This window comes from Chenopodium album, chromosome 22 (assembly GCF_948465745.1).
Source record: "Chenopodium album chromosome 22, dcCheAlbu1.1, whole genome shotgun sequence".
Classification (NCBI taxonomy): domain Eukaryota; kingdom Viridiplantae; phylum Streptophyta; class Magnoliopsida; order Caryophyllales; family Amaranthaceae; genus Chenopodium; species Chenopodium album.
The window spans coordinates 36,035,463-36,051,882 of NC_137855.1; the positions used below are offsets into that span (position 1 = coordinate 36,035,463).

The 16,420-nt window shown below is 34.4% G+C and overlaps 1 protein-coding gene across 1 annotated transcript; it reads left to right on the forward strand.

Annotated features, from left to right (window-relative positions):
- Positions 1-603: 603 nt before the first annotated feature.
- LOC145605094 (tRNA (guanine(37)-N(1))-methyltransferase 1-like) lies at positions 604-10,770 on the forward strand. The gene is made up of 9 exons (XM_081661112.1): positions 604-1,620; positions 1,795-1,893; positions 5,532-5,651; positions 5,731-5,897; positions 7,051-7,121; positions 7,842-7,984; positions 9,118-9,226; positions 10,113-10,225; positions 10,420-10,770. The coding sequence occupies exons 1-9, from the start codon at positions 703-705 to the stop codon at positions 10,564-10,566; spliced, it is 1,887 nt and encodes a 628-aa protein (XP_081517238.1). The 5' UTR covers positions 604-702; the 3' UTR covers positions 10,567-10,770.
- Positions 10,771-16,420: the final 5,650 nt, after the last annotated feature.

Consider the following 16,420-nt stretch of genomic DNA (forward strand, 5'->3'; position numbering starts at 1 on the left):
TAACTTTATCAAGAAATTAAATGCTAGTAACATTGAAATTTGAAAGTAAAAAGTAATCTCATGAATGAATTTAAATTACATTATTTTTAAACAACTTTATACTCTTTTTTTTAAATTTTTTTTTTTTTATTGAGTTATATTCTTTTCATATACAATGGAAGGGAGAAGACTTCGTGTGTTCTTATTCATATTGAATCATGTTTATTTATTTTTAAAATATGTAGAGGGAAACATACACCTTTTATTAAATTAGAGTCGTTGTTTTTGGTAGAAATGCACGATGAACATTGTGTGTTCTAGTACACCGTTTAGATTGCAATACAGATATACATAGTTGTTAATTCGTACAAAGTAATACTCAGTAGTATACAATCATATAGGGCCTGTTCTCATTGACTGAACTGAACTAAGCTGAATATTTTATAAGAGAAGGAAATTATGAGTTGAACCGAATTTCAACGTAAGAGAACAGGCCATAGTCTCAATTATTTTACTAGTTAATCTTCAATTATTTTACAAGTTAATCTCGTAAATCACCTACTGTATAATCCTATACACTACAACTCACGGTCGTATCAAGATTATTCGAGCTCGGAGGGAGTATTGGACGAAATGTTGGGCACCCAACCTCTTATCCGTTGAGCCAAACAATCAAGCACTGGTTTTCCAGGCAACTCTACCACTGTGAAGTTGTGCGTAGTAATGTTCACCAAGAAACTGATGCTTCTGCGTTTTCATTCCCATTTTCTCACTCCTCCCAACTTCTTCCCAAAACTTCTCTCCTCCACCTCTCCTCTCTCTCTTCGCCGCATCACCGCCGCATGTTCCGCCGCTGTAATCTCATCCCATTCTCTCTCCTCCACCTCATATGGCCCTTCTCTTCAAAAGGGTACTCTTCCCTTAAAACCCCATCAAAACCCCATTTCAAATTCCGCCATTAATCCACCCCAACAAGCTCAAACCCCCGAAAATGGGGATGAAACCCCATTTGAGGAAGACCATTTTACCCGGGTGTTTGAGATTGCTGCGATTCGGGTTCCGTCGGATCGGTGTTTTGAGTTAGAGGGTAGGATTCGAGGGCATTTGCTTAATTGGCCTCGTGTTTCGAACATTGCTAGGGTTCCTGGGGATGAAATTGATGAGGAAGTTCAAGGGTTGTTGATGGAGGATAAGGGGGAAGGGGTTGGGGAGGAAGATGAGGTTGAAAAGGCGGTGAGTCGGAGGATTTATGGGAAAGCTGAAGGGGATGGGGAGGAATTGAGTGGGGTTTTGTATAGGGATAAGCTTGCTAAGGAGTTTAATGCTAGGGGGTTTGTGAAGTTTCGGAATTTGGCTAAGATTTCGAGGCCTAATAGGAAGAAGAAGAAGAGGCGAAAGGAGGGGCAAAGTGAGGAGGGGAGTTGCGGTGAGGATGGGGAGAAGTGGAAGGGGAAGAGGAGGAGTGTAATGGTGGAGGTTGTGGAGGAGAGCGAGAGCGAGGGCGATAATGGTGGTGGTGATTTGAGTGGGTTGTTAGGGGATGAGTTTAAGGGGAGGAAGTGGAGGGGGTCTACTAGGTTGTTGCTTTTGGATGAAAGATATGCTGGGAAGAAATTTGATGAGCTTCCCGAAGCTGTTAAGGTGATAATGTTGCACCCTTTTGGTTGTCTTTGTAACTCAAAGATTAGTAATGAGCTTAAGTGAACAATTGATCTTTGTTTTATTTACTTATCTTTCTTGCATAATTTTATATGCATCTCAACTATCAAACTATCTGACATTCAGTTTTGTTAACATTTCTAATCTGTTTATCAGGCAGCTTTTATTGAAGGTTCAAACGAGGCTACAAAGTCAAGTTGTGAGCTAGTGAGGTGTAATTTGACCTTGTCGTATGATTACTGGTCAAATGATGAGGTACATAAGTATTCAAAGTTTTACACTGTGCCATCATTCATATTTTTTATGCCTATTTTATTTATTTGAGGTATGCATCGTACGGATTATATGTTACTTGCTTTAAAATGGGATTTCAACTAGTCATGTGACACCTTAGGAAGATTCAATTAATACCATTAATTGTTATCTGCAGAGAAATGAGAACCTGGAGATTAGATGCTTGTTGGGACTCAAGGGTTAAAACTTTAATCTTGAATTGTGGGAAATTGTGCATTGTTGTTCCTTATAATAGGGTGCATTCCGTTAATGAAACTGAAAGCTTATATGTGTAAGCTTTAGTGGGATCAAAACCAACAAGCAAGTTATATTAAAAAAAATCCAATATGCAAAGATGATGACAATTACGAACAATGTATTTGGAAAATACCCCTCACTAACAAGCAGGGGATAAGCAACCAATATTACTAATCAATTCAACAGATATAATCAACTTTCCTACACACCATAAATACACTTTGTTTTCTCTTAAGAACACTAGCAAGTCTTACTAAGAGTGTTCTCTCACGCATATTAAGCCTACAAAACAATGATCCCAAGCCCCCTTATATAGAGGTTAGAATTCTACCTTCACCCTAAGGAGGAAATAATTCTAGACTCTTCCTAGGTTTAGAAAGCAATATATATATTAGGAAACTAACATACTTACCTATACTAATAACAATGGCATAGATAACAACTCACTTGCGATCTAAAAGGCTAAAACAACTAGAATTAGGAAACTTAAATTAAGGTTTATGGTGAAGGAGAATAACAGTAAAATGAAAACCACGATGCAATCTCCATGCTTATAAAAGAGATTCTTCATGATTGGGAAAGTTTCAATAGGAAAATATGTTATGAGTGTTTGTGCACCTGGAGTGATCACAACGGATCAAAAAATTAAGACAACTTGTGTTATATTTGCCAATTGAGGAAGCAAGTGTAGCAAAGACTTTTATGTTTGGGATGGATGCTTGGGAACACTTTAAGGGATAGAACTCAAAATGAGAACATACAATAATACAAAGGAAGGTAAGAGTTGTAGTTATTGAGGATAAGGTAAGGAAAACCAACTCCAGCATGCGTCATGTCGATAAGGAAGTGGAATGTTTGAATTGTGGAGATATTAGAAGTGTGATGATGGTAAAAATGACTTGGATTGGGGGGGGGTGGGAGTTAATAATGATATGAGGAAATTGCGCTTTAAGAGTATTTTGTTGACAGGGGATAGATTCTTGGTTCATTTAGACCATCTCCAATGGTGAGACTCAAGTGAGTATTTTTTAGGAGAGAGAGAGTATTTTTTGCAATGTATACTAATAAGTTGGTATTTAAACTTAGCAACTCCAAAAGAAAGTTGCTAAGTTTAGATACTCAACTTTGAGTCTCATTTGACAAAAAGTGTGGGTCCTTGTAAATATTCTAATATATTTTGTAATTTATTTAAGTTTTACCTTTTTTATTATTATTTTTTAATCTTACAATAATTGATGGACCATAAATTGAAAGTGACATTTGTATATTTTAGAAAGTCTCACCATTGGAAAATTAGACTTAACATGAGTTGTCAAATTGAGAAGTGGGTATGATCTCACCATTGGAAGTAAAAAACAACTCATTTTGTATTTCAATACTCAAAGTTGAGTCTCACTATTGGAGATGGTCTTAGTTGACCATATCCATTTGAGATTAAGACTTTGGTATTATGATTAAGGTTACTTGCATTATGGTGGCCCTCTACAACCATCTTACATGCTGCTACATATTTAGAATCATCTCGTCGCTAGATATATCCTACACAAGCATTATCTGCTTTTCTCAATCTATGAAAATCTATTGTTTCCTTTTCAAGGAACTGTTCGCATTTCTCTATAGCACATGGTAAAATGCTTATAATTCATGGTGGAATCTTCATGATTATTTTCCATGCCTGCCAAATTATAATGTCAAAGATTACTAGAGAAATTATCACAGGAGAATAATTTTTAATTCTCAACACTTAGCGTATGTTATCAAAGCGAGTTTGATCGTAAGAAATGAGTTGGGATAGATACTAAGGTGATGCTAACTAAGTGAGGTTTGGAGAAGGGAATTTGCCCACCACTAGAGCGTGCAATGTGTGGCTTAATGTCATGGTGCTGAGATAACCTTGGCTACCTGGAGAATTTGCTTTGTTAAGGGTATTGTTCTGGGACTAAGGTACTGAATTGAGTTGGCATGTGTCTCTAGTCTTAGTGTTTGTTAGGAGGAGTGTGCTACTAGGTACTAACACGGTGATTACTCTTGTAATCAAGTTGCTGGATGTTGAAGTTTTGGGCCTTTTTCCTTGCTAATGGATAAGATTTGCGCGTAAGACAAAGAACAGCTGTTGAATAAATTGCGAGTAGGTGTATCCTTAACCAATTAAAGATGGCCAATTAGTAGGTTGATATTGATATGTTGATTTTACAGCATGCTCCAAATAAATATCAAGCTTTTATATTAATTTACAAATCTAAATTGAGGGTGATTTCTATTACATTAGGCGTGTATCCACAAAAAATTTAAAGTCATAGCTGTAATATTTCTTGGTTTGCTAATAGCTTATTGGTAGGATTAGTGCTCTTCCAATGTTGTTATATCGAAATGGGGGAAATGAATTTGGAATGGAAGGGAAAAGACAAAGAAAGGGTGGAAGAAGTCAGAGAAAGGGAGGAAAGGGGTTGGATGTAGTGCGGCCAAAAAATTGTGTTGCATAACTTAGTTATTTACAAAATATTGTGTCATAATCTATGTTACTCGGACACGCCATTTTTGGCCTCATACCCGGGTCAGTACGACCCGACACGGACCCGGGTATGAAATCCGTTCCGGACACTCCGTTTGGCTCTCGGGTATGGCATAGTTGTCTTGGAGCTTCAAAAATAGCAGGGAAGAGCTTCAAAAATAGCAGGGAAGAGCTTCAAAAATGGCGAACAGTAACACTCAACAGAGGAGAGAGGAGAGAGGAGAGAGAAATAAAAAATGAATGGTTGAGTCTTTTATTGGACCCACACTCCACTCTCTTTTTACAGAAATTTCAACATATGCTTTTAAAATTTGGCAGTATCAATAAGAGTTTTGGCAGTATTAGACTATTATATTAGGTACTTAGGTAGTAGACTAGTAGTAGTACTACTTTTCGTTAAAAAAAAAAATAGTATTACTATACAGAGTATATTATACAGTCTAATTTAAAATAAAAATTGCAAATTTTTTTATGGGGACTTGCTATGATTATCCTATTTTTTTTTTCTTTTATTGTCGTATCCGTACCCAAGTCCAAAGTAAAGACGGTGTCCCCGTGTCCTAAATTTTTGAAAATGACGTATCGGACACTCGGATCCGTACCAATATCGGATACCCGTACCCGTGTCAATGTAACATAGGTCATAATAGGTAGTTGTTCACAAATTTTCCTTTTACTTTGTAAATCTGTGCCTTTGTGAATGACATTTAACGTGGCTTCAGAGCTGGTTTTCATGTTACATTGTGAGAAGCCTGTCCTTTCTCTGACAATGTCAATCAGATTTTACCTGGGCTTATATGTTTGATGTCTGCTAGTTATGGCGTGTAAGTAGTAAGATTCTCTATTGCAGGTCTTAGAGGCTTTGTTGCCAAAGGATATGATTATTCCCTCTGCTTTTGAAACTGTTGGGCATATTGCACACTTGAACTTAAAAGAAGAACATTTACCGTACAAGAAGGTTATTGCAAAGGTGATCACTGGAGATGTAAACTTATTTTGGTTTTTGTGTACTTGCTTCCTGCTGTATAATAGTTAATTTTTGGCTTCAGGTAGTTCTGGACAAAAATAAACCAAAGATTCAAACAGTTGTAAATAAAATTGAAGCTATCAGTAATGACTTCAGAACGATGGAGCTGGAGGTACTAGCTGGAAATCATTCCCTTGTTACGATTCTCAGTGAGAATGGGTTGCGTTTCCAAATCGACCTAGCAAAAGTGTATGCATTCTTCTCCTGCCATTCATATCAACATGGTCAATTTTAGATGCATTGTTTCCTAATGTGCAGTTTCAGACATCATCTTGGTTATAATTACTACAGCTTTCTGTGTCATGTCTCTTTTGTATCCGTCCCAGCTTAGCTTAGGTTGTTACGACTATATGTTTCTGCTGCATTTTTCTGTTACATATATTATTGTCACAGTACCTACTTCAATTGAATTTCTGCATATACCAGTTCTGATTCTGATAAGCAGCTGATTGTGTTCCATGATATCCTTTACCCTCAGCAACAGCCTCTAACTGATCAATTGCAGGGTTTATACCTGTGAAAGCTTTTATTCACTACCAATTTAAAAATTTATCAATTGGTGAAAGTTTAATTTGAATCTGTTGACACATGATAATTAAAGAATTATTTTGATGAGCTTTCCTACGGGTGTTCGCTAATATATCTATTGAATTATGATAGATAGTCTTGCAGTCATGATAATCAGCCACAGAAATGCAAGCTCATAAATTTAGCTTATTGGTTGAGGGTAATGTTATAATCTGTTGCTTGTGAAAAAATTGAAATTTTTTCCTTTGAATGTTGACCAATTGATTCTGTCCAGATTGGCAGCTGAGTAGTATTAGATATTATACCCCCTTGGCCTGTATATTGATACAGTGTGTGGTATTAGATTGTATCTTCCCTTTCAAAGTATTTTTTCATTCCCACTTCCCAAAGAGATTTATCACCTTGGAATGAAGTATTATTATTGATTTTGAGGCAGTTCTCAGGCAGGCATAGAAACACTGCTCTAAAATCAGTGGGATTAGATTGCCATGTTTTATAGCAGGAGTGGAACAAGCTAGTTGGAAGTAGATCTTGCTGTAAATGGTAAATTTTCCGAGTACAAAATCAAGTCAATGTGGTAAATGTGTGGTCTAATTGATCCTTCTGCTATTGTGAACTGTACAATTCTGTTATACTAAATCGAATATACCATCAAAGTTTAAAATATTCTAAGATGCTGATGTTGTTTGTTTCTTTCTTTCTTTCTTGTTTATTTATTTATTTTATATTGAGGCTAACAAGAATTGACATATTCCTATTCAGAGAGGTGGGTTGACATGTTCATTGAAGTGATACCTTGTTTGATACAATGCAGCTACTGGAATTCCAGGCTATCAACTGAAAGACAGAGGCTCATAAGTTGCTTTACGAGTGATGATGTCTTATGTATGTTCACTTCACAGTGGTATTTGTGTGAATTTTTTGAGTTTTGTTGCAATCAATTGTTGTTATTATTATATTTGTATTCTTTATATTTGTTTATTGTCTAATGGGCAAAATATCACATATTTTCTGCAAAGCGTCATCTTTTTCATTAATGCTTGTAGCCTTGTACCCATTATGCGTAAAAATTTACCTGTTTTGATTTTTGAATACCTTAATTTATGTTAAGTGCATTTATAGGCTAATTTGGAGATCAATGAAGCTGTTTCATCCAATCTTAGTTTGTCATTTGAAGTATATTGCTGCGTTCCGCATCATCATGAAAAAGTTTCATAAGTGCTAAGGAAAATGAATGCATTAGATGCTTAGGGTAAATATAAGCTTTTCATGATTTCCATTTTAGTAGCTGTTGATTAATAATCTTGCTTTTTCATTGCAGCTATTGTTGTTAAAAATACTGTCATACATAGAGTATTTTAACTTATATCTCTGACCAATGTGAACTACCAGTCTACTACTTGTGAGGAACTTCATGTATCCGGTAGGTAGAGTGCTGAAACAATATGACGCAGCTCAACCTTCAGTGGTTATAAGTGATTTTTGAAATTGCCAATAAGTTTTTGGGTGGAAGTTTACTTTTTATGTGTCTTCTATTTGGAAAATGGAGCCTAAAGAATAATCTGTAAACACTGAAGAACCAATTTATCAATTTTTGAATTACAGGTGATGTTTTCTCTGGGGTTGGTCCGATAGCTATATCTGCAGCAAAGAAAGTAAAACGTGTATATGCAAATGATCTGAATCCTTATGCAGTTGATTATCTTGAAAGAAACACTGTCCTCAATAAACTTGAGAGGAAAATTAAGGTAAAGCACTGAAACTCTTGGCATATTCTTCCCTTTTTACTCTTCCCTTTGCCACTTTTCATGATTATTCACAAAAGTCTGTTATAGAATGGACCCAGTATTTTGGAAGTTAATTCACACTGCTATGAAAATAAAAAATAAAAAACTTGTAAATTTGATTGTCATTTTCTCTGGGATGAGCCTGTCTTGTCGAGTATGTCGACCATCTGGTGGCTTACTAATTGGACATGCAAACCTGTGACCCTGTGGGCACTTGCATGTCGAGCTGCACAGTTTCCCCATATGGGCGAATGCTAGTCCATGACAAGCAACTCACCAGCTACGGTTCGGGTACTTGGAAGTGTTACTTGTCAAGTCTCAGAATTTCAGACCTGGGGACACTTCCAAAATTGGGCACGGGTGCAGGGAGGCCGGGGACACAGCATTTATCAAACATAGTCCTGATACTAAATTTGCATTTGCTTTACTTGTCACAAATACATTTGCACGTTTTATTGGTTGACTTGTTTGGTAGTTCTTATTATGATCTTAAGCCCATTTGTGAGCATTTTTCACATACCTTTTTTTTTTTTTTTTTTTTTTTTTTTTTTTTTTTTTTTTTGAGATGTTTGGATGAGAATTGAGTGTTAGGTAATGAGGACTCTATACCCTTGTCAGTTTTGAGTGTGGCTCAAGTATGTAAGAGAATGAAGTGTCGAAGTACCGTAGCTCACCAGTCAGATCAAGAATTTAATATTAATTTTCAGAGCTTCCAAGTCATACATAAATGGCTTGGAGAATTTAAACCTTAATGTCTGCTGTTACAGTCGGTGGCTGGCTTTGGTTTTGAAAATGTTCAACTTTATTGCAGCTCATAGTATTAAGTATTGTGATATCAAAATTTTCCTTTTGAAATTCTTAACAGTTGGCTATTCTTCTGTCTAATATTCTAATGCCATGATTGTTTCTTATCCTTGTTCATGCTTTATAACCAGTGTGGTCTTCAGTCGTATATGTAATTTTCTTTAATTATGCCATTCTTCAGTAGCATGTATTATTTTCTTTTACCTGATGAGCATTGTGCTTCAGGTCTATACTATACTTGTAAGGTACACTTGGGGATAACCTTTTCTAATTTTTGTTTCTGTGCTTAGGTATATAACATGGACGGGAGAAGATTTATCGAGGCTATATTCTCGAGTGAGACCCATCCCGTCACACAAGTTGTCATGAATTTGCCAAATAATGCAGTGGAGTTTCTAGGTACGTACTTCGCTTCTTAGTTTTTCAAAATTATATCTTATGCTGGTAGTGATAAAATATCCCAAGAAAAAAGGTCCCTACAGCGTTCTTGTCATAGCTCATAGGGCTGAGACTTGTTGCTCTTATAAGCTCAAAATTCTGAGCACACTCAGACTTGGATTTGGGTGTCGTGTTCGACACGTTGTTTAATCCTCTGACGCTCTAAATTTTATAAAATTTCTTACAAGGCCACTATATATTTGGGTGTCATGTCGTGTTGTGTCGAAGCGTCGAAGGATCCAACACGCGACACTCGATGTACAGCAGGGCATCGAAGTGCTGCAAACCCCCCATCCCTCACCCTGTGTAGTGCTGCAAGCCCCCCATCCCTCACCCTTGAAAAGGTGATAAACGTGCAGGTACTTGGGATGGGGCTATCATGTGATCCAATCTTTATGAACTAGACTTACGGAAGTGATAAACATGCATATACAGGAAAAGATTGTTACAATGATCTAAGTGATATGGAAGTTGTAAATGAGGAATCAATTCAATTAGAGAGTTATTGTTGTTCTTATGAATGTCCAAAAACTTAATGAACAAATTACCTGTAAAATTAGGCCTTGTAAATCTGAAATTGGTGAAGTTCAGATTGTTTTGTTTGGAAGTGGAACTTCTGTTTTGCGGAATTTTAAGGACAGAATCCACTTAAATTACACAAGCTGGTTAATTTGAAAACACTATGCTGTTCTGTATGCTGTATGTTGTTTTTTATTTTTTATTTTTTATTTTTTTATTGTTTCATCACGGCACACACACATGCCACCCACACTCTACAGTCTACACTCATCGTATGTAATGTAGTGGCTTCTGCAATAATGTTTTGCTCGCCCTTTTCATATTACAGATGCCTTTCGTGGGATTTTTAGTAACAGAACCAGAGATAGAAAATTGACTTTGCCGATGATCCATGTTTACGGATTCTCAAAGGCTGAAGATCCGGAATTTGATTTCCATGAGGTTTGTCTCTATCATTTGTAGCTAATTGTTACTGTAATTTCTTGTCTCAGAATATATTAATGCACCTTTTTTTTCTACTTCAATATATGTTGCCATTGTTTTCAGCTTCACTGGCTGAGTGGCTTTCATCCTAAAGTCTTTTATTATTCATAGTTATTTCTTACAAGAAAATACCTCTTAACATGACATTGCAGCGGATAAGAGTCGCGCTAGAAGAGGCTGCTGTCGCTGTTGAAATGCGTCGTGTTCGCGCTGTTGCACCAGGAAAATGGATGCTGTGTGCTTCTTTTGTACTTCCGGAGAAGGTAGCTTTTAGTAAGTCCAATGTAGATTGTAAATAATATTTATCCAAAGCTGATTATAGGTTATTATAGGTCATTTTTGCTCCATGCTATATAACCCCTTAATTAGTTGCATTTAGTTGTATACTTATATTAGCCTTAAAAGTAATTTCTCTTGGGTTATTTTTCTTGAAAATCATACTTATTCTTTTACCTTTTTTAATCAAATCCAAAACAAACCAGACCGACCAATTTATTAAGTGAGTTAGTGAGTACAACATAAATGACCTTTTTGTTTTTTCTATGGTTATTTTGAGCATATTAATTTCCCATATTATGGCATTGCCTTAAAAGAAAACAATAGTTAACCATTAATTGTCAGTATGAATGAATGATATCTAAGAGCCCACATTTTTTGGTGCACCTAATCAGCTCAAGCTATTTCTACGAGCATGAACATCAATAGAAATGTGTCATCTTAAGAACATGTTAAGCTCCCAAATCAAGCCCTATTTTCCCCTCTTCTAGGGTTGCTTGAGTGAATTCTTATATGAGGCGAACTTATAGGATTGTGGTATGACTTTTACTTTTGTAACGAGTTCATACCCTATATTATACAACCTAAATGTTTGAGTGAAAAAAACAAGTATTGGCTTAATGGGAAAGAAAATTCCTTACAACCTTAAGGTTAGAGGTTTAATCTCCACTAGTAAAATTTTGAAGATGGGGATTCCTTTACCTTTTTCCCCCTACTCTCAAAGTGTCTAGTCCGATAATCCGGCCTAGGTTGACTTACGAGAGATTTCGGACCAACAATTGTGAGGTCTAAATCAGCAAAATCCTACACCCAACCTACAAAACCCAATAAAAGAATTTATCAAACAACAGGTAAAATGCAACCAACATATGATCACATTATTCACATCCCTTGTGAGTTCTGAAAGTGACTGTTTTTTACTGCTTCAAGTATAGTGGACCCAATGAAAAGGGGTACTATATAAAAAAATAACTTCAAATTTCCAATCCTTAGAAAATTACAGAATTTTATTTTAGACATCGAATATTTAGCATACAGATTTGTCACTGCATTTGAACGGCCAAGATTCATCCTTTTTTACTGAACCTTTGATCCTGCCACCCCATAAATTCTACAGTACAAAAAACCCCTTCTGTGGTCCCCAGTTCCATTTGCTGTCTTTTATTATCAAATCAAAAAATTTTAAAAATTTAATTTTTATTAAAAAAAGACTGCAATCAGAGTTTTACTGCAGAAGGGTAAAATGGTAATTTTGAAATGAGGAGCATAGCATATCTCAGTTCAGATCTGAAATCTTAAGTAGACAATTTAGGAAGAAGACAAAGTGCAGGAGAAGGTTGGATCTGTTGGTTATGTTGCCAAATAAATATAAAGTGTTTGAAGACAAATTAATAAGGAAGGAGTAAAGGGGGATTTTGTTGCTATATTTTGCTAAAAAAATGAGATGTGCTTTGACACATATTGTGTAAAGTTGGAACTAACAGTTACCTTATTTTGTGACAATCCTATAGGGAACACATACATTATTTCTATCTCACCTACTCATCTTCATGCATCCCTTATTAACTACTCTTATTTTTACAACAATATATTGTATCTATACTAATTGTATTGGATAAATTCTATGATGACTTTATATGGCCAAATAGATGTTAGGGTTTTGTAGCAATTTAAACTGGTAATTCGGGACACTCAGTTTAAAATGATAGGAAGATGCATTCGAGATTTGTTTTGGTGATACATTTTGTGTTACATGTTTTGTCATGTACAATTCTTGTTGATTTGCCAAATAAGCAAAAGCGGAAGAGGAATTTGAAGCAAGGTTAAACGGAAGTTGAGTTTGGTATGATTTTGAACACTTTTATGTCACAAAAAACCCTATAACCAATTAGGTTGCATGATCTTATTGCTACACTTGACAAAATATAATTGATCTTGTTAAATAATAGAGAACCACATGACCTAGATTATTAGCCTCCCTTGGATTCACCAATATCTATTTGAATTCTGCAAATAGTTTAACGATCATTTTCTTCAACTGTATCATTGTATGTTTTTATATTGATTGAGAAATCAGAAATGAATATGGATGACTGATGAACCTACGTAGAAAAATCATTTTCAATCTCGAGCAATTTTATTCATGTCTCTTCAATGATATACAAGTATATGCCTTGAATCTCTTTGGATTTGCTTCTATCACAAAGATTGTTAGATTCTTCATATAACTAAAACTAAAACCAAAAATATATTTCTCCCTTAAGTAGAAAATTAGATTGAATATACATGAAGAAGAGAATTGCACTCACATGAATAACCTAAATTGCAAATTCATTATCCATGTCCTACGGATTTCACACGTGAGAAGCGGTCCCCATTTTATGAGTTTAAGGCTCTGTTTGGAATCGCAATCAATCATTAATTCTAATAAGCAAATGTCCTCTTTTACAGACTAGAGAATCCACCTATGTTTGCACATAAAATGGTGGATAAAATTTGCATTATTAAGTTTAACTTAACCAAACAGCTTCTAAAGAGTTTACACGTGCCAAGTGGTAGCATCACACGTGTTACATAGTCTCTTTCACAAGTCCCTTACAGCCGTTATTCGAATGACTCCAGTTCTTAGGTAGGGAGTAGCTCATCCAACCTAGTACCTCAATTAGGCATAGTATCCCCATTCTTGGACCCACCCTCTGTTCTGTATATGGGGACCACAGAATTCTTTGATCTAACAGTGTGGCATAAAATTAAGATATCTTGAATGATCATTGTGATTTTGATTTAAACTTTTTATTAGGATTTGTTTTGTTTTTGTCTTACTTTTACTTATTTAAGGGGTAATAAGTTCATATAAGATAAGTTTTATTCAAAAATAAGAATTGATAAAGGTTATTCAAATTACATTGAAAATAATTTCTTTAATAAGATTTAATAATATCAGATAAATAAAAATTATTATATCAAGTGAATAGAACATACTTTTAGTGTTTATATATATTTTGTAAGTACGAGATTTAAATTCATAATTAAATTACCCTTTATGTTCTTACTTCCTAGACATCCTACAATACCTTAAATTGTCTGCAGTGTATAGAAGGAATGATTCTAAACATGTGTAAGATATATAGGTGGCCGTACCAGGTCTTAGGAAAAAAAAAAAAAAAAAAAAAAAAAAAAAGACAAGGCCTCAAATTTTGGTATTACTGTCATTCTTTGTTACTCGTAAGTTCTTACAATTGTAGCAAGAAAAAATGGGGATAGTGAAAAGCAATTCTCCAATTTTTTTTTTTTTTTTTTAATTTTTTTTATTGGTAATACTTTTTGGATAGAAAAGATAAAGTAATCATTTGTAAAGAAAAACAGAAGTTGAGATGATATTGACTATTGTTGATTGCCATTATCGTTATTTCAATCATTAACATGAGAGTAGTTAGATTCTTTAAAACTCCACTTAAAATTTGAAAAACAAATGTCACACACATCCATGCACTAATCTACGGAATCTATTTCACCATTTATCAATGATTGTATTGAATACTCATAAACTTTTACATGACATAATAGAATTATAAACTAGTCAATATTATGTCCAATTCATGCATACACCTAAAATATCTTCTTCGCCTTTCTTTTTAGTGAGAGAAAGTAAGAAAATCACTCTACTCAAAAAAAAAAAAAAAAAAAAAAAAAGTCCAATTCATGCATGCCTGCATGGTGTATCATGATGTTCAGTTTCGTATCTAATTTAATTTACTAAGGGCCTAAGGTTTATGGGTTTATTCTATTCACTTGATTTTCACTTATTTTAAATTCAATAACTTTAGATTAGATAAATTAAAAAAAAGGGAAAATCAGATAGATTAATAGAATACATTCTTACTTGTATGCTAGGATTATGATGTGTAGTATCATAACTCATAAGATGTCACTTTTTATTATATTGTTGTTTTAAAGAAAAGCTTACCAAATAAAAAAAATAAAAAATGCATTTATGCATGAGTACTCACTATAATACGAGTAATGTGACATTGACAAAGAGTAAAAGACTAATACAAAGATTTTTACAAGTAATATGACTAACTACAAGGGTGAATCTTTTGTAGAAATTGTTGCACATAAAAGTTCTAAATTGAAGACACCTCTTTCAGATCAGAAATAGCTAGAGATGCAAAAAGAGACTATTCCTGGGTAAGAAAACCCTTTAAAGACACCTTTTAGTTTACTACAACTTCTATCGGAAATCCAAAATACAACTACTTCAATATATGTGACTATTAGTTCCGGATGAAGCAACACAAGGTAGTACTCCGTATTTTACAATTAAGCAATAAATATTACTCGATCATAAGGGGAAAAAAATTGTTAAATGATTTCTAGTACAAAGCAACTCTTTTTTCAGCTTTATTTTCTTTTCTTTATTCTGTACAAACATCATTGATGGTTGATAATATTAATCATAACCTAGCTAATTCTAGCTTCTAGCTAATGTGGGAACTGAAACCTCTCATTTCCAAATTATGGAAACATTGTCTTATGTATGGAAAGCAACAATGGATAAGAGAATCACCATTACTTGGGAAAAGATCTACTCCTACATTTATATTTAATCAATAATCGGTTATCATACCATATATATTAATGGTGTGATGAAAATATTTACATTAGTGATTAGTGATCCAAAACCATGGGCTAGAAACATTGCGGTGAGACCCGTTAAACTGGAGAGTCATGATTGAAGAATTAAGCAATTTTAATATGTAAATGATATACTTCCTCCGCCCTCTTGTTAGATTTAAATATATACATTGTAGTAATAAGGCGTTTATTAGAGTGGAGTGAAAGAAGATGTTAGTAGAGCCGTGAAAGGGTCCACTTAACTGGAAAATTTTCAAATTTAAGTAACTAGAATATTTTTTTTTCGAATATCCAAACAAGGACATAAAAAAATTATTTGTGAACAGATGGATTATATTAGAGTTAAAATTAAAAATACAAACTTAAATCAAACATCAATTCAGTACATCGATCAATGCATAATTTCTCGATCACCCATTCAATTCTTCTTTTTAATTTTTTTAATATAGTTAATAGAAAAATTTATGATGGGGCGAGATAATTGCACATCATTTTCATATAGTGGTCTAAAAAAAGAGATGAAGAGTGTATTTGGAAGGGTGGACAAGGTCTAACATAACCCCAGTTAAAAAGAAAAAGGAAGCACATGGGGCAGCTTTTTTATACAATTTCCACAATTGAATTTACATGCTGCTGCTCGCAAACCCTATACGACTAGTCGACTACTATCTACTCGTACTACCCTTCATCACACCCGTATCAATTTATTCATTACTCAATCTTTCTATACATGTATATTATATTATTATTATTGCTTGTAAATTGAGTGACTTGGGATTTGTTTTCCTCCATTGCTCAATCAAATGTTGTAGCTTGCATCCATAATTCCATATAATTTAATGTCCGTGGGAGTGCGACATGGCATACCCGAAAGCCTTGGAAATGATTGTATTTAAGATAAATTAAGGTAGTTCGATATTGTGTAAATGTTACTCCGTGTTTGTTATTTGAAATGCTAGATACCAAGTAATAACAAAAGCTTCGCATTACATTTATTAGTTAAGTGCTCAAGTATTATGAAGATACAGTCGTGTATGTTATATATGTATAGCTACATTAGCTACATGGTATATATTGTCTTTTGTGAATTAAGTAATAAATACCCCGTAGAATCAATAAATCAAGCATATATTACTTGAGTACAACCCACAATGATTTACTACTATGGGTATAGATTAGGAAACTTGTGATTAGGGTTGGTATATCTCTTTGGTGGTCTAGCTGATACCTGTGTACAAT